The sequence below is a fragment of the Chenopodium album genome, chromosome 21 (assembly GCF_948465745.1).
Source record: "Chenopodium album chromosome 21, dcCheAlbu1.1, whole genome shotgun sequence".
Lineage (NCBI taxonomy): Eukaryota > Viridiplantae > Streptophyta > Magnoliopsida > Caryophyllales > Amaranthaceae > Chenopodium > Chenopodium album.
The window spans coordinates 15512153-15532068 of record NC_137854.1 but is presented as its reverse complement, the minus strand read 5'-3'; the positions used below and the strand labels follow the sequence as shown (position 1 = coordinate 15532068).

The window sequence follows — 19916 nt, the reverse complement described above, 5'->3', positions numbered from 1 at the left end:
ACTAGAATAAGTGAGTAGTGGGCTAGAGATTCTAAAGCCCAATGTTAAAATTATATTCTAAAAGTCTAGGAATAGCTGATTATATAATTGGAACTTGGTACCCACCGGGTACCGGGTCCAAATATTTAAGAATTGGATCCGGAACCAGTTGTAACCGGGTCCTGATTTTTGGACCCCAAACCGAAACCGGTAGGACCAGGACCAGTTCCAGTTCTGGACCCGGCGGGTCCTAACCGGTTCCAAATCCAAGACCGGGTACCCACTTTTTTTGTTCACCCCTACATGGGGGGCGGGTGGAGACCCGGCCCCCATGGCCCAATTTCGTGGCCTATTATTTTAACTGCTGGCCCCTACAAAAAATTATTAGAATAATACTATTCTTGTTATGCATTTAGCTGTATTCAACGCTTGCCGCAGTGGTATGACTCCCATTATTTGGGGTTTTAGATCCTGGGATCAAGTCCCATTAGAGACAAAGACAAGTACTTTTTTTTTAAAAAAAAACCCCCAATTACTGATGGATTTCGACGTTGTTAATTTGTTTCACTACTTAATCAGTAATTTTATTTTTTTTTTCTCAATTTTTTATAATAATTTGTAAAATTCTTCTTTATAATGTTAATTGCTAGGGTTTAAGGATTAAATACTAGTAGTAGTCTAATCATTACTAAACTTTTTAAGATAATTCATTGAATTTTATCACCTTATTCACCTAAGCTACTTTGTTTGTGGTTTGCTATTTATAAATAAGATAATGTATAATTATAGATGATCTAATTAGATTCATCCCAATTTAAAAAAAATCGTACATAATTTTTTTTAATTTTTACAAAGACTTAATTAGATATACTAATGGTAATGAAATATATTATGAAGCTTAATTGTCTTAATAAAACTAGTAAATATATGACAGAAGAATAGAGGAAGTCTTTGAATATCATCAAAATTGATATGTATGTTATTATTTTGATATTGTGATAGGTAGGATATCTCATCTAAGAAATATATATTTACATGGATAAAAAAAGATTCAACGATTTTTTTTTTCTTCTTACATTTAAAATATCAAACTATTTTCACATTAATTTTATTTTATTAAAGTATTAGTCGGCCCCTATAACCTTAAAATCCTGGCTTCGCCCCTGGTTGTTTCTATGGGGGAAATGACCTCTACCACGGCCATGACCACGTTCGCAGAAATTTCCACGACCTCTTCCACAGTATTTATATTTTCCACGTCCAACTCTATGAGCAACATTTGTCTCGGGTGGATTTGAGTTTTCTACAGCATTTGTTACATTGAATGCTTGAGACCCAGTTGGTCTTAGGTTGTGATTTTTAAGTAAAAGATCATTATTCTTTTCAGCAACCAAAAATGTAGAAATAAGCTCAGAATATTTTGCAAAGCCTCTTTCACGGTATTGTTGTTGCAATACAATGTTATTAGCATGGAATGTAGAGAGTGTTTTCTCTATCATTTGCACTTTAGTGACTGGTTGATCACAATATCTCAATATTGATGCAATTTTATATAGTGATGAATTATAATCACTGACAGATTTAAAGTCCTGAAATCTCAGGTTTGTCCACTCAAACTGTGCTGAAGGAAGGAGTACCCTTTTGTGGTGGTCATATCTTCCTTTCAGGCTATCCTATAGTTCTTTGGGATTTTCCACCATTAAATACTCAGTGTTTAAACTGTTATGTAAATGATGCCTCAAGAGAACTATAGCTTTTGCTTTCTCTTGATCAGTAGGAACTTTAACTTTAGTAGGGGCATCTTTTTTCGTTTCCTGAGATGGTAATTTCTTTGATTGTATGTTCCAATCCCTGAGCCTTTAAATTCATTTGGGCATCAATTGTCCATTCAAGATAATTATGTCCGGACAAGTCTAATACGTCAAATTGTCTTTTCATCAAGTCTCCCATATTTAACTACAATCAAATAGATAATTATTATTAAGTCAATTAAGTAAGTGATAATTAAAGTAATCAAATTATAATCATAATAATAAGCCATTTAAAACATATTTTGTTTCTCCCCCTTGGGTTATTATTATGATTTACATAAAATTAAGCTAAAATAAATCATGATAATTACGTTAGTTAAATAACTCCAACAATAATAACAACAATAAAGATAATATTAACAATAGATACTACTACTATTACTACCTCACCGACAACAATAACGACAATAATAATAATAATAACGACAATAATAATAATAATAATAATAATAATAATAATAATAATAATAATAACGACAATAATAATAATGATAATAATAACGACAATAATAATGATAATAATAACGACGATAATAAAAAAGATAATAATAACGACGATAATGAAAAAGATAATAATAACGACGATATTAATAACGACGTAACAATAACAATAAACATAACAACAACAACAACAATAGTATTAATGACATACATTAATGATAAGACAAAAGGAACATTTATTATAACAAAATGCACTTATAATCTACCTAGAAGACAAAAAAAACTTGAAGTACTATAGAGATTACATGCATTAATTCCCTTTGTCGAAAAACCGAGCGCTACTTATGTAAAATGATGAAAATCATCATTGACATTAATAAAACTACTAGGACCATAATTAAAACTAAGTATAGCTTTAATTTCCTTAAATCTTCTTCAAAGGTAAAGGGGTGTGGTGGTTGTCGGTTATCGACGGGGAACATGGTGCGTGGCCGAAGTGAATGTAGGAAGAAGAAGAGGAAATAATTTGGGTAAAAGTAAGGAGGGGATAAGGTTTGTATGGTGAAATAAGGGGGGTGTAATCCGCTTTTATAGGAGGTGAATTATCCATTGTAGTTTTACACAACTGTAAAAATATCATACAATATTCTAGTAGACTGGTAAAGTAATTGTAATCAAATTATTAATATTTACAAACGTAAATAAGTATCACACTGGGATGCAAGCCGTAGTGGTCCGAGAACCCTAATCTATTCATGAGGTCAAGGGTTTGAAAACTGAAAGAAACATAAAAAGTGTGTAATCTAAAATTAAATAAAATTAAGGAAAATTTGTCAAAAATAATCTCAACTTTCGCGTATTCGCTTTAAATAAACCCAACTTTGAATTATTATTAAAAAAAGCCCAACTTTGGGGTGTATCCGCTCAAAATAGGCCAAAACCAGTTACTAACTTGTTATAATGGGTTAAGGTGACACGTGTCACCATGTGATTGGTTGATAAATTAAAAAAATTACAAAAATTACAAAAATTAAAAAAAAAGAGAAAAAAAAACTTAAAAATAATAAAGTAGCCAGCCACCACCACGAACCACCTTCCCCACCACCATGAACAGCAGCGGCGGCCGAAACTCTCTTCCCCACCCACGCGCCGGCCAGTACTCCGTCTCTCACGTCGGTAGCTCCCTTTCCCCCAAAACCACCAATTTCGTAGCCTAAAACCCTCGAAATCCCACCCACCGACCACCCAAAATCCCTAAAACACCTCCCCCACTGCATAAAAACCATCAGCCGCTAGCGAAAGGGTTTCGATAGTGGTGGAGGGGCGGCTGGTGGTTTTCATCATGCGGTGGGGGATGGTATTTTAAGGATTGGTGAGGGTTGCGGGGTTGGTTGTTTGAGGGAAAACGGCGTCGGTTAGGGCGGTGCCGGCGTGGGCAACGTGACCGCGTGTGGGAGGAGGTCTGGCCGCAGCAAGCTAAGGTCGGGGATTTAGGCTAGGCCGGTGGCAGGCTCGACGAAGGTGGTTTTCGTGGGTCGGGGCAGGGGGTTGGATTTTTTGTTTTTATTAATTTTTTTATTTTTTTAAAAAAAAAACTTTTTTTTTATTATAAATTCATCCATTAACACGATGACATGTGTCAATTAACTTAAAAAAAAATTACCTGTTACCAGGTTACCGGTTACACGGGCCTATTTTGAGCGGATACACCCCAAAGTTGGGATTATTTAATAATAATTGAAAGTTGGGCTTATTTAAAGCGAATACGTAAAAGTTGGGATTATTTTTTACAAATTTTCCTAAAATTAAAGGCTGTATCATTTTTTTTTCATTTTAGTAATTAGGCACAAGTATGCAAGTATGAACATGAATCGTGTGACCATGAAAATCTATTCTATTAACATGCATACAACAATTATTTTCACATGCAAAAGTAAATATGTTACTTTCTATAACCATGCATGAGAGTTACCAAACTAAATATCATAAATATAGTATGTAATGATATCCTCATTTTTATCAACATGGCTAATTATGTAGAGTAATTTTGTGGAGAAATCTATTGTGAGTTTCTGGTATAGAGGATCCCATATGGGCAACTATAGAGCATACTCCTCAAAATATATTTTGTGAGATAAATTGAAATCTTTCTAAAATTGGATAATCGATATAAGTATACCTAATTGAAGATGGTGCTGATAACGTGTTATGAAATATATAGAAATTAGAGGATTAAGATAAGAAGATAGTAAGGGCATCCACAATAGACAAACCTTTAAGAGGTCTGTTCACTTGACACGTCATCATTATACAAACCTCTTTCCTAACAAACCTTTCATCAACAATAGATAAACCTATTTACAGGTTCATGTAGGGGACCCATTATCAATACAACTCATTAAATTCATCCCTACAACTTTTGTTCCTTAAAAAAACAAAAATAAAAATAAAAATAAAAATAAAAAAAAGATAGAGAAAAGCTTCAATTTTTGTGTGCATCATACAAGTGAAATTAGAGGATTAAGAGAAGGTAATACGCGAAGTATTACTACTTGTATATATTACTCTTGGTAATATTTTTGTGTGCATCATACAAGTGAAATTGCATGGCTCTATTTATAGTAGTAAGAATTACTATTACATTGTGGCCTTGTGGGCTATAGTATAAACTTAAAGGGTGACAATAAGGTTGGCTACTACATTAAATGCATTGAAGAAATTGGAGTGTGGACATTCACTACACCATAATTGATGACTAAATGAATAACTCTTAACAATAAATTAGTTTTTGTAAGTTAATAGTGTACTTCATTAATTCACTACTTAGGCCATAACTGTTATCACCCACATAACTATTATATGATCAACAACAATCCAATAAAAAAACATCATTATATCTATTCAATCAAACATTAACATGTCCAATGACAACTTTTAACATTCAAATTAAAACTGAAATCACAATTCAGTAACATGAAATTTTACACCATCAAAACAAAAACCATCAAACTACCAAGATATTCTAACATTCTCTATACCTCCATGAACTCATCAAACTCACTGAGTCAAGCTCAAAACTCGCCGAGTCGAGACGAAAACTCGTAAAACCAAGATCAAAATTAATCAAACAAACTGAGTCGAAAAGACGATCAAAACTCGATACGATCAGCATCCACCTTGAAGGAATTAGCAGGGGAGTAAGCATCTTCTCTCTCCTCATTAACAGCAGGCGAAACCAGAACACCACTTAATCCATGAACAACAATCCCATGATTACGATAAAATTCAGGAAAATCAACAGAAACTTGACCATTAATCATCAAAGAATACTCAGAATTATAAACATTACTCCGACTAATATTAATCTGAAATCCTTTCAAGAAAGTTGGAATCACAAACCCTTGATCTAATTGACCAATCAAATCACCCCAACTCAGCTCACACCCAACTGTATGCCTCAGGAAAATCGACCCCCATTCACTGTAATTATTATTTTTCCCAAAATGCCCCTCCATTGAAGCATCTGTTGGTGCAAACAGAGTCAACGATTTGTCGTCGTTGTTGTCGAATTGGGTCAATTGCATATCAAGAAACGCCGCCATTAATGAGTACCCTTTAGACCTTAAAGAAGCCGAAGCGTCGCGGTACTTACCGGAGCGAGGCGATAAGGCGGCACACTCAGGAGGACTCGGAGTCGGGCTCCAACTCGGGTTCGGACCCAACTCAGTGGTGGGTCCCACAGTGAGATTGGGGTTGAAGAAACGGTCGATTTGGAAGACGATGAAAAACCCATCATCGAAAACAGGGGAGCTGTTGAGCTTGACGCCATTAATGGCGACATCTTCATCAAAATCGGAGGAAGTAATGGAGAGAGAGGTGTTAGGGAGGAGGGTATTGAGTTGGGTGCCATAAGAGAGAGATTGGAGGTCAACGAAGGAGTAGAAGCGAGGGCAAAAGTGGAATTGGAGGAGAGAGAGAGAGGGTTGGCCGGAGTTAGAGAGAGAGAAGGAGGAGTCGGAGGGAGTGAAGAGGGTGGCGGAAGAGAGGGAGGAGATGAGGGGTTGGGAGATGAAAGGGAGGATTAGAGACATGGAATTGAAGCCGGAGTTTGAGAGGATTTCGGCGGCGTTGTTGATGGTTTCGTCGGAAATGGCGGTGAGTTGAGGAATGAGGAGAGAGAAAGTGAGGAGAGAGAAAATGGTTATGAAGGTGGTCGCCATTGTTGAGGGTTTTTGAGGTTTCTGGTGTTTGTGAAATGGAGGTTGTTGAAGGGGAAGAAGTGTGAAGAAGATTCTTTAAGTGGGTTTGTTATTAATTGGCGGGAAATGCACTTGTGTGGCTTGGTTTGTTATTGAGTGGGCCCTCCCTTCCTTTTATATTCTTACACTGAATTTTTTTTTTTTAAATACAAAACTCCTTCAATTATTGATTTTCATTTGTAATGAAAAAAAAAGGGGTCAAATTGGAGAAAATGCAAGTTAATATCCTATATTAATAAAACTTGTTTATCCCAATGTATAAATGTCATTTTCATGAATTATTTAGGGATATTGGTGTAAATTCACCAACATCAAATCTTCAACCTTCTACATTGGAAGGTGATTGAGTATTCACCGCCACAACCACCAACGCCATACCCACCACCATTTATCATGAGTTCCCTACAAATATGCCCCCTTTATAAAATATTCTGTGTTGGCCGTGTAGTATACTACTCCTTCCATCTCTAAAAGAACGGCCTTTTTGGGCTAATTTCGCGGGTATTAAGAAAGTTAAATAAAAAAAAGTATATTGGAAAAATAAATTCACATGGGGTTTGTAAAAAAAATTAAAAAAAAGTAGAGAGAGAAAGTAATAAAAGTAAAACTTTATATGAGAAGCTAATTTTGCACAAATATTGTTGTAAATTGGTGGGTATTTTAATGCAAATGGACCAATCATTTTTGGACTAAAATTAGGTTTAAAGGGTCGAATTTTTGGGGACGGAGGGAGTAATATGTATCATCCACATAACTGAATCTTTTTATAACTCTTCAAAAGAGGATTATACAACTTTTAATTTAAGTTCATTCAATATTATTGTAGTTTCTAATTTTTGAAAGTAAATTTTTAAAATAGAACAAAATATACATGCTAGTTGTTAATTTATTATAATACATCAATAATAAACTACTAATTGAATTAAGGATTATTTCACGAGAATAATCCAACTTTTGTCTCATTCTCCCAAAATAATCATCATTTCGATTAACCCTGGATAATCCTAAATTTGCTATTTATTCTCTCGCAGCAACCCTACCAGGTCACCTTACTCATTATAGCCGGTTGCAATCCATGTGTCACTTTCTCGTTGGTTATTTTTTTAATTTATTTTTATTTCACAAATTTTGATATTAAAAAAATAATAATAATAATAATAATCCTCCTTTCTTCCTCATCTTCCTTCCATGGCCATTCCTCCAACCCCTTCCACCACCTAGGCCAACAACACTGTGGCGCCACCCCTACCACCACTACCACCACCACCACCACAAACCTCAAAACCCCCACAACTTGACAACCAACTTATAACTCCACCCCCCAACCACGAACAATCCCCATCCACGACCCTACAATCAGACCCCAAAATGTTCAAATCCCCCTCCCCCTCCCCCCCTTTGACCTCCCATTTCCTTTCTTTATGGCTGCTTTCATTGGGGCTTTAATTCCAAGCTTCCCATACTTCTTTAATCATCATGAATCAGCAACAATAATATAATCTACCCATTGAATTAGGATGAAACAAATTAAGCCATCCAAAATCGTCAATTCCATACATATGGTCAGTGCCGATACGGAGATGTGGGTGCGTTGCGGTGCTTTAGATTGGTGGTCCGTAGGTGGGTGGTGGGTAATTCATGTGCTGCTGTAGTGGTGTGATTAGGTGGTGGTTTCGGGTTCTAGGTAAGCGGGGTTAGGATTTCGAGGTCTGGGTACTTGGGGATGGGGTTTTTGGTGGTTACGGGGTCTGAGTGAATGGAATTGGTGGTTTCTGTTTGGTGAGGTGAGTGGTTTCGTGACTGGGTAGCAAGGGGTGGTGGTGGGGTAAGTGGTGGCTGAGGTGGTGGTGGCAATGGCGAAAGGTTCAAGGAGGTGATGGAGTTGAAGAGAGAAGGAAGGAGGGAAAAAGAATTAAGAGAAAAAAAAAATTACCTAGAAGATAATAAGTATTAAACTTAGGATTATTCTAGGTTAATCAAAAGGTTGGATTATTTTGGGAGAATGAAGCAAATGTTGGATTATTCTTGTTAAATTTTCCTTGAATTAATAATTCGCTAAAATGAACTTTCTCTAAAAAATAAATGATTTAGTTATTTGTTTTTGAAAATGATATGATATATATTTGTATGTCATAATAAGATTTAAAAATTAGCCATTATATTGGAATAACGCATTTTGGTGGCAAACTAACACACAACAAACCATTGATTGAGTAATTCCTAACCGACCGAGTCACCTTAGCCATACTGTATGGCCAATCACTTACGAACGTTTGTGATATTGTAACCATAATAATTTAGAAAACTGAAAACTGATTTTTTGTGTTAAAGTAAAACAACAACGAAAGTTAGCAGTTTAACATTTTTATTAACAAAAAAAATGCACGTACAGAAATATGTAGTACGGAGTATGTTAAACCAACATATTTTTAGAATTTCCATATGTTTAAGCATTAATTAATTGATCATGTTTCATCTATTCATATAATCATATTTCTTCATTTATCACACAAAGCACATCAAGACTTTATACAAATGTCCAATCAGAATATGAACACATAAAATGAAAACAATAACCACAGGGAAGCGCTGAAGTAAACCTATATTTGGATTATACTACTTCGTAAATGATTTTGGCTAGTTTACACAATGTACAAAATTACAAGTCACTAAGAGAGCTAAAATGCACCCCTTCTCATGTAGTTGCAGATATATACTCAAAATCGCAACGACTTGGTGAGGTTAAGTGGGCTTATGCTGTGCGTAGAATGATGTACTTATTGCTTGATTTGCTGACAGTGCTTTACCATTCACCATCACTTGTTCTTTGAAATCAGCCCTAATAGACTTAAACGAGTAATGCTGAAATGATTACGAGTGAGGAAGAAAAAACTGTCAGGAGGTATGAAAGAAAACATCATATTCAAAGACAAAACAAGAAGTTGATCAGAAGGCACAAGTAAAATCAAGAATTGCAGCTTACTTTTCCTTTCCAAGAAAAATTGATATTCTTGTACCAAGGTTCCAGCAACGTTATCTGATTTCCCTCCCTGATCTGTTCACCACGCGGAAATACATAGTTATTCACAAATGCCCTAAGTCTTATCAAAGTTATATGTGAATTTTCCACTACTCCGTCAGGTTAAATAAATCTCACCTGCATTAGTACACAAATTTGGTCGAACTGTACTGACGAAACAACAATATAGATGAAATATGACAATCAATTACATTCATGTAGATGACTATCCAGCAAACTTCCACGTTGTATCTTTATAGTGTAATTTCAGCAGGGAGCAACTTACAATTCAAATAATTATCCAGAATTTTTATTTTTCCAAAGAGAGATTTGTGGCAAATCAAATAATATAAATTCTTTAGTGTGATCTTCAAATTAGTTATTAGGGAATATATGTAAAGGCATGAAAGTAGAGACTGAGAGTGGAGACTGCTATTGAAACTACAGCATCTTACCACATTGTCCTGTATCCCATACACTGAAAGGACAAAACACATCTGATTCGAATCACAAGCTACATAATATCTGCAGAATCAATCATACATTGAAATTAGATACAAGACTCATCAATTAAAGTGCTAGCAGCCTAGCATCACACAATTTTCTAACTGGAAGGGGCCCCGAAGCAGAGGGTTGACTAGAAAAGACCAACACAACATACATCTGCACTCTCTAATTCTCTCTTTACCCCAAGTTTAACCCAGTCGCCAGAAAACTAGCAAGTAGCTTGCATGTTTTATATAAATATTTGCATAGTAAGCCATCCCTTTCTACTGGATTAAGCAAAGGCATTATTGCTTCGCAACATTTAAGGCATGCGCAACACTGTCCAGTGGACAAAAACAAACAGCTATGAACACATGCCAGGAGCCCAGGAACAATCACCCACCCTTTTACCCCACACAGAGAGAAATTAAAAATATGAGAATCTGTTATTCATTGATGGGCCACCCAATGTGCAGTGCTACTAGTCAGCTGATGAACATCAGAGTGGAACATTTTATAATCTCATCGCAGCAGGAAAGAGAACAGTTTATTTCATTTGGAAAGATATGCAAAAAAAAAAAAGTTATTTCTTGAGAACTCACAGTGGTGCAACATTATCGTGCTTAACATAGAAAAGCACTTTTCCAGTAACTGCTGTTGACTTGTTCAAACCTTCAAACAGAAGATCTATTGTGGCCTTTTTGTAAGACGGATTCGCTGGATCAAAATGGCAAGCTGTTAAGTCCTTTTTTAACTATATAACCCTGGAAAATAGAGGAAAAGAAACATAGATTTTCTATATAAGGCAGGGTGCTTACCTTCAACAGCAACTAGAGAGGACACAAGAGAAGCAAGACGCTTAGCTTTGATATGTCCCTGTCAGGAAAAATGTTATCTAATGATCAGTACCATCAAGGTTGTTAAATTAAATGCGTCAAGAGCCTAGGGTCTCTATCACTCAACAGTTCATATTCTACTCTTACCATCTCTTATCATCAAGGTCCTAAGATCTCTACCATAAGTAAATTGCAACTCGAGATAAGGATAGAAGGATAATCCTCAAAGTTCTCATCACCAAAATTGTTACTTTTAGCAACTACCATCCAGTATTAATCCTCTCTTGGAGAGTTATAAAAGATTCAGATGAATATAGCATTTATTCTAATTATTTGAGACTTGTAAGGAAAAATTATAACCTTTAGTAAGCTCTCCAATTTGTCAAGGAGACCGACCATTTTCTGGATCTCTTCAGAAGCATTTAGAGCAGGGTCAATTTTACAAGCTGCTTCAAATCCATTTAGTGCCTTGTCATAGTTCTCGAGATACTTGTTCACCTGAAAAAAAACTTTTTAGTACTCTTGAAGTCAAGCCGGTCATCTAATGCAATTAAAATTAGATCTATAGAGGTGTAAATGGGAAGTGGCCTGGAATGCAAGCACTTAATTATGCTGCACTCAAATCAGCAAACTATAAACCTTGCTCAAACTAGCAACGCAGGATTAGAGTAATTTATCCTGCTGCACTCGATCAACAATGATAAACCTTGCTCCAATCCAGAAAAATAGCCACATGCACAACAACCACGATTCAGTAAACAAACTATGCCGTATATATACAACTCAGTTTCAGCTTTCACAAAATGCATGTCTTTGTTTCTCAGTGTGTGTTGTTTAGAACTGCCTTTTCAGATTCAAGCCAACAATGGTCAATTTTCTACTTCAGGATGCCAAAGGCTTTTGCTAATTGTATTTTAAATGATAGTGCTCAGAAGGCAAGGACTACTAGGATGGGTGGAAATAGAAAGAACTCATGGTTGGAACGCAGAAAGCTTCTCATATTATTGCCATAGAAATAGACAAAGCTAGAAACAGTAATTAGACATACGTTAGTTAACATTTTGTATATATTACGGCAGAAATGATATTTTTTGAATAAAGGCAAGAGTTCAAAATGGTCTCAAGTCTAGATCAGATGTGTATGTAAGAATCTCTATATTGAATAATTGATAATCAAGACTCCAAGAGTGTGTAAGCACCAATATTTAGCACGACGATAGCCTCCTAGGTGTCTTCCTTTTTTTTTTTTGGGGGGGGGGGGGGGGGGGGGGTTGATACTGTACATCGAAAGGCATAGGTTTCACAACTAGAGGAATCTCAGATAGTAACCGGAAACAAGCCAGTGAATCGCCCACTCCCCTTCCCAGCTGATAGCCCAAAACTTTCTCAATGGATCCACAAGCAAGGCATGGATTTTTATAATCATCTCCCATTAAATAAGGCCTACACATACAACCACTGCCTAATCGAGCTGTGAATTCCACAAAGAAAATCTAACTAATAAACTCAAAAATAATCAACTTTATCAAGAAGCAAAGACACATCATCCAACTCTCCCTTGCATTAGAATCCAACCCCCAGTGATGAAAATTATTGTCTACCAATCATACTCTTGTAATTTTGTCATACTTTGTTAACTAAAAGATTTAGGACAAAGAATCAAGAAGTTTACATCTCTGTAAGGAAGCAAGTAGGCAACAAAACAATTAGGGAATAAGTAGGCAACGAGGTCTTGGCATAGTGATTGAGGTCTGAATATATTAAGCCTAAAGTTCAAAACTCTTTCTGCTTGTGGATAATAAGCTTCAAACAAACCCAATAAAAAATGGAAATAAATGAGAAAATGAACTTACAGTGGCACAGTTGAAATACAGATCAGGATTGCCCTTCATCGTTTCATCTTTTTCCTGTACCATGACCACAAAGCGAACACAAGACACTAAAAAGTCCATAACTTAAGATCTTCCATGGCTAGATCAGATTCCAAACACCAAAGGAACATACATTGTTTTCCATGCCAGCTTTCAACAAAATAACGTAAATATTTGCATATTGTTGGTATATCACGGACATGAAAGATAGAATTAAGCATTTCCACATTATATGCTGAGATGATATCAGAGGATTTCTTTAATATTTCCTGTGAGAACAAGGTACAAGCACTTTTCATATCACATATTTTGTTAATTTACAGAAGTCTTACCATTATGTTAAAATTATAAAAAGCGAGTCATTTATAGTTAAGAGGCTTCTGCAGTAATGCTGCCTTCAGCCTCACTCCAGCCATATGTTCTCACTGACCAAAAGACCTCATTACATTTTACAAGTAAATAATCATATATTGGTTAAATTATACAAAACACAAGCAATGAAAAGCTGGTATTCAGTTAAGTTTTTATAAATCTGCAAAACTTTCTGATAAAAGTGACATCTTATTAGCCCATATGAAACTAAGATAAAGATAAAATTAACGCAAAAAAGGTTGTTGCTAACCATATACTTACAGCGTTTTGGTATGCTTTTAACGACTGACAAAGTTTGGAATGATCCCAGGCTCCCGACGCAAAAAAGCTTGTAAGACATGCATTCCCAAGGTTATCTGGCAAACCAAAGACAGGAGTTACAAAAAGCTTCACTATGAATGTAGAAGCTAAAAAAAACACTTTATAGTAAGTGACCAGATCCTACAACCCTATTTATAAACACACAGCATCCAATTGAACCGGGATTTCTGAAACATTAAACATGAAACAAACACGAAACCCAAGAAAAATTGTACAGTTGAACAGATCAAGGACAAAGCACATAGCTAGCAATCCCCCAATGCAATTAGAAGAAAAGCAGGCAATTATATCAATCATACAAATCAATAGAGAGCCTTCAAAGTCTTACACCAGGAATTTCCATCAGCCACGTCCAAAGCTATAGCTTCCTTAGCATGCCGGATACTCTCATCAACAAGTTCTGCTTTGTTGTCACTATCTGCAATAATGTAACCATACATTCAATAAACATAATACATGATCCTGCTGGTAGCATAGCAACCACATTGCTCTTTAGCTGGTACAACGAGATACAGGTAGAGAAAAACGATAAGCATGGACTATTGATATACGATGTGCACCACATTCAGTTTTTAGCCAGCTTCTATAATCTGTTTTTGCAGTAGATAGATCAAAATCTATGCTGCATAATTTGTCAGAAAGATCAGCTGGACCTGATACCCCCTTTTTTTGGCACAGCCTGCAGAAGTCTGTTGCCTGGGTATTTACAATACACTCATGAAAATGTAATTCTTTCCATGTTTAACATATACTGGGACTCTGACCCAGAGATAACATTGTCTTTTTAATTTTTTTTTGCTTCAGTAGTGACCGGTGTTCCATAATCCTGGGTGCTAGCATGACAGTGTTTGAGGTCACTTTGTCCGCATATAGCTCATAGCTTTGTACTCCCACCACCTCCTTTTGTTTGCCTAGTTTCTTTTTCTGGTTTGTCCCTTTAAGTTTCTAAATGACTATGAGTGACCACCATTTTACTCACATTCATTGCACTTGGTCCCACCAATTTTGACTCCCATCGCCCTCCAAAAATTAAGAAAGAAGCAATCCCAAAATGGGGCAAAAGGAAGAGGAAAGAGGGAATAACACTCAGTAGGAAAATAATGCAACTGTCAAGGATAGATATACATCGTATGTTGCAATTGCTATTTCATTTGCTTTGTCGAGGTGGGACTTTACTACAATGGCACTATCTTTCAAAAGGAGGTTACTATTGGTCATTGCTCAGCCATTTGGATGGACTATAGCATTCGTGAGTAAAAATTAGTATCCCACAATTTAGCAAAAGATAAAGGCTATGTTCAGTTCACATAATCTGATTTGAATTTCTCTAATCTAGTCTGATGAGGTCTAATTTGATTTACTGATTTCACCAAACCTTATCCTAATTTGTACACTAATCCATAAGATAAAAAATCATCAAATGAGATGTCATTACATTACATTCGTAATAATATGAAGTTTTCAAAGATTTAATTTTCATAATTTTTTAAATTACGAAAATAAAGGATATTCAATGATAAACAAGCACAGGTAAAAAGATAAGATAAGATAAGATCTGATCTCATCTGATTATGTCTGAAATAAGTTGGTATCAACTTGAATAAGTTGAACTGAACATAGCCATAGTTTTGGAGGAATTGCTTACAATATGGTATTTTTCATTTATATATTGTTGTATTTTTCAATAATACTCTCTTACCCTTCCCCTCCCCCCCCCCCCCCCCCCCCTCCTCCCAGCATTCCGTATTAATACTTTCATTCCAATACTCGCGTATGAAGACTCCCATATTAGTGTGTTCGTCATATTATGATTATAGAATTTAATGAGGGTGTTGAAGAGAAAGAATAGATCAACAAGGGTGGGGTTTGTTAGTCTGTCTCCATTACTCCAACAAAACACCATAGTGGCTTTTGGGGGAGGGGGAGGGAGTTCCTTCTTTTGCAATACTATTTCAGTTGTTTCTTTTGCAGGTTACCTAATACTCCCCTCCCTTTCATGAACTCCCGATTTAAGTTTTTTATACCAATCCTCCCAATTATTTATTTTAAAAATAAAAAATAAAAAATAAGAAAAATAAAAAATAAAAAAAAATTTAAAATTAAAAAAAAAAAAAAAAAAAAAAAAAAAAAAAAAAAAAAAAACCTTTATATTTATTAGGGTGTATTATTCATATTGTATTAAGACCCAGAACAAAAAAAACCTCAAACATATTATGATACTCCCATCTAGCGTATTGGACTGTGGTACATATTAGGTGACCCTGCCTAGGCCTAAGCCTAGCAAGTATATTTTTTTCTTAAAGACATTCTTACTTTACCCACTTTCAAGTGGTATGGATCCAAAGATAACCTTTGTAATTTAATGGAATCAGTAATTATCTATTTACATAGATAATGCTGCAACTGAAGAGCTACACATTCAAAAGATCATCAAAGCACTCCAATCTTGAAATATATGATAGATAAGCAATTTATACAACAATGGATGAATCAACTCGAACCTTGAGCCATTTTCCTTTCCAGCATCGACAACTGACATAATACATTTTTGTCTGGACCCTGTACAGTTCATGCGAACAATAAACAACTAGAGCAAGTCATCATTTTAGAAGCAGCTCGGCAAAGTAATTGCAGATATTACCTTACTTAATGCACGATCAAAACAGTTTTTGGCTGATACTAATTCTCCTTTCTTCCAAAAGCAGTTCCCTAGGGATAGCCAGGCATCTGTGAGAGATGGGTTCAACTTAACCTGGAGAGACAATAAAAGCTTGACATGAACAATATACAAAATAAAATCCACTTAAGACCAACTGTATAGTTGTAACCTACTGCTTTTGAAAGATGATCTTCAGCCTCCTTCCTGTAGTCTGGAAAAACATCCAATACTTTTCCTTTCAAGTGTTCATAAGTTGCACGCTGAATTGCTGATTTCCTGAACTCTGCAGAAGATTAATTGGGTTTTCTTACATAAATTATGACAAAAACCTTGTTTGCAGTAATATACAGCAATAATAGAACTAACAATTCTTATCAGCATATCAAGTCAAAACAAACTACTTCATGAATGTACATGAATAATTCAGATTGTAAGGAATCCCGCTAATACTTCTTCCAATATTTTCATTAAATTCTTTTATTTATCCCATTTCAGCTTGGTGCATGACCTTGTGACTATTCTAATTATGTAATTTTTACACAGGATAAATGTTTTTTTCTGCAAGACTGTTCAAGTATACTGAAAGGTGCAATGCATAGATACTTTGTTCATAAAAAGTAGGGTAGTAGGAAACGAACATCCAGAATTAAAAATTGTAATAAGGAAAATATTTATGTAAGGCAGCCCTGAATTAAAAAAAAAAATACAGAAATTATCTTGTGCATTCATCTGAGCTTAGCACATCGTTACTACCAAAAGATAAGAATGGTAGAAAGGAAAAGAGATAATGAAAATCTAGAAATCCAAGGATGACAAGAACATAGAGTTAAAGGATAGTTCTCTAAAGGAGAGTTTTCCCATAAGAGCTTGTTTGTCTGATAGTAACAACTAACAAGTCGTAAGCAAAGAAGTAAAAAATTTAATTAAATATAAAATTGATTGATGCATTTGGCAATGCTTAGAGCTACAAGTTACTTCACTCAAAAATAAAATCTACGGTTTAAGGGTTTAACATAGAGAAGTTACTTAAGTTGATTATGTTCACTTACCTAAAAGCTAAAACTACAAAACAAGGGATAAACTTGAAATAAATCCACCCACAAAACTAGGGTTTTTCTTCAACACTTCATTAATGACAAAGAAAGGAACTAGCATTGCAACTGCAATCGCATTGTCAATAATTTAACTTATCGCTCTGCTGCTTATTATTTGCCATGTAAGCCATGCAACAAACTGGTGTCAATGGCCAATCTGGACAGATAGTAGCTGCTCCAACAAAATAGTTCACTAAATGCAGCATACTGCATATAATTTTCACAGCAATAACTACTTAGAACTAACACGTGGCCCGAATTCGAAATCATTAGTCCATAATACCCTCCCCCTCTCAACGACTTCTACACATCATAGGATGAATCATACCCATAAGTTATCCCACATTACCAACTTCTCATTTTGGTTTTACATAATACACAGCCAATTGTTGTTTTCTTATTAAGAAAAAAATTAACAAATTCTCTCTCTCCCAATCATTGAAATTTGGCAAAAAGAATCATGATGACAAAAACCATTGTCAAACCAAATTAGCTAACCAAACAAAAGATCCCTCTAAATATTTACCCATTAAACAAAATACAATAACCTCTTGTTCCATTTCTCTACCTTTTCTTTTTTTTTCAATCAAGAACATAACTTGCACAAAGCCCAGAAGAGGCAAGCCCTACCAAATTTGGGCCATCGAATATATAACATCTATTACCCATGATTCTAAATTCAGGCATTATAGTTCATCTGAACAACACATTGATGGTTCAACACTTCTCTAAAGCTATTTAAAGTTCCACCACAATTTCCAATTATCTTGAAAACCAAACATGTTCCCAAAACTATTAACTACTACAAGTTTCTAGAGTAAATATATTTTGCAAACCGGTCACATGAATTTGAGGAAGTCAATTTGATGACAAAACCTTACACTTCAAACAAACAAACAAAACCTTTGTACATTATATAAAATAACCTGATTGTTGGTGAATACTTTAGAACCAACAACTATGAAGGATTCAAGGTCACTCATTTGTAGCAAACACAGACTAAAGGTAATTTGTGGCCAAGGATTCAACATCATAATTCACACACTGCATGTACACCAAGGGCAATGAACATATTGGCTGCCAACTTGCCAAGTGCCAAACATATATTGATGCATATTTCATTTAAAGTCCAAACGCTCAAGTACACACTCTTCAACTAACAAGATAGCAGCCATAGAACCTCAATCCAGGGACGTAAACGGCGCTTAAGAATTTGTTCAAATAATGTCAATAAGCTGGCAATTGTAAAATGGCGCATTGTCAATCTTGCCAATATACTCGCATAAGGGAAAATTGCTCAACAGCAACTCCCTCACATAAATCACAAAATACGCAATAAGCCAATCCATCAAACAAAAATTCATTTACCTAGTATATACACAACATAACATAACATAAACATATATACATATCTAACAATCTCTCCCAATCAGTATCCAAGTGTTAATCTTCATAAACTTCCACTGCCACCAATACTTCGCAAAAAACTATTAAACTCTGTTAAATCATGTTTTGGATCAAATATTATAAACCAAAAATTCATTAAAACAAGACACATAATTGTATCAAAAGTTTGCTAAATCATAAATTCATACATAACTACTAATCAAAAACTTGGAAATGTAATCAATAAGAATGAATTCATTAGATTGAACTAAAACCCAAGTAAAATCACAAATAACTTCAAAAATAAAAAGAAACAAACAAAATTACCAGGTGGTATAGAATCAAGCAAGTTGAGACAATACTGAGAATCTTGCTGCAATTTAGAAATTTTATCATCTGGGTTTTTCGGGTAAAAAGTGTCCCTAATTTTGTAAAGATTAAGTATCGCCATTGAAGCTTTAAGAAGTGGATCTTCTTCAGCATCATCGCTTTGAGTTGATGGGTTTTGGGTAATGGAGTCCATTGTTGCGATTGATTTTGAGTTCACTTTCACGTCTTGGCTTTCCTGCTTTGGTCTGGTCTTGCCTAGAAAACGTACTTTCCAAGAGTACAAGGTTTGTGTTTTTTTTTTTTTTTTTTTTTTCAAAAAAAAAACTTTTTTTTATTTCTTTTTAAACAGAAGTTGTTCAGATGAACTATGATTTCAATTTTTTGCATTTTTTTAACATAATACAGTGTGGATGTTAATCACTCGCTTAGAATTACAAGAACTCCATATTTACATTCCAGAATACACTAACGAAACATATATTATACTTCTTGTGTTTCATAATAATCACAACACTTTGATTGACATATATGTCAATGCACAACTTTGACCATTAATATTTGTAATTTATGAAATTGTACCTAAAGACTAATTCCAAAGTAAATGACATGGCAACATATGTTTTTTTTATATATTAGTAAAACACATAGTTCAAAGGAAGCATGTAAATAGTGGAAAATTAAAGTGCTCGGATTATTACGAAATGGAGGTAGTACTTTTAAATCGTGCATCGCACGTAATTAACCTAGTTATCCAACATTAACTACACAAGTCGGCTCTCATGTTTTTGTCATGCACACTCCTAAAATTAATATCAACTTACGATACAAGTTCGGTAAAAGAAAACAGATGCTTAATTGCAATCATATGGGCTACATTATCATTATTGTACTCCCTCCGTACGGACTAAAGGCTAATTACATATAAAATCACTCAAGACATCAGCAGGACCATTGATTAGTTTGTCTTCTAAACAAGCGACGGGCATCCCTAAAAATGCAAATAATTCTCTCTTGCTCATGTCTTTTCCCAACACTAAATAAGTCAGAATCTT

General features: G+C 35.0%; 2 protein-coding genes across 2 annotated transcripts; both read right to left on the bottom strand.

Annotated features, from left to right (window-relative positions):
* Nucleotides 1-5177: 5177 nt before the first annotated feature.
* On the bottom strand, nt 5178-6486 carry LOC145601453 (putative fasciclin-like arabinogalactan protein 20). The gene has a single exon (XM_081657475.1). It carries the CDS (start codon nt 6449-6451, stop codon nt 5381-5383), a length of 1071 nt encoding a protein of 356 aa, XP_081513601.1. The 5' UTR covers nt 6452-6486; the 3' UTR covers nt 5178-5380.
* Nucleotides 6487-8959: 2473 nt separating this feature from the next.
* LOC145601452 (uncharacterized) lies at nt 8960-19149 on the bottom strand. The gene is made up of 13 exons (XM_081657474.1): nt 18862-19149; nt 16228-16337; nt 16037-16147; nt 15897-15954; nt 13724-13813; nt 13336-13430; nt 12685-12738; nt 11192-11329; nt 10814-10871; nt 10598-10712; nt 9965-10034; nt 9474-9545; nt 8960-9352 (listed from the first exon to the last, which is right to left on the bottom strand). Exons 1-13 carry the CDS (start codon nt 19055-19057, stop codon nt 9233-9235), a joined length of 1287 nt encoding a protein of 428 aa, XP_081513600.1. The 5' UTR covers nt 19058-19149; the 3' UTR covers nt 8960-9232.
* Nucleotides 19150-19916: the final 767 nt, after the last annotated feature.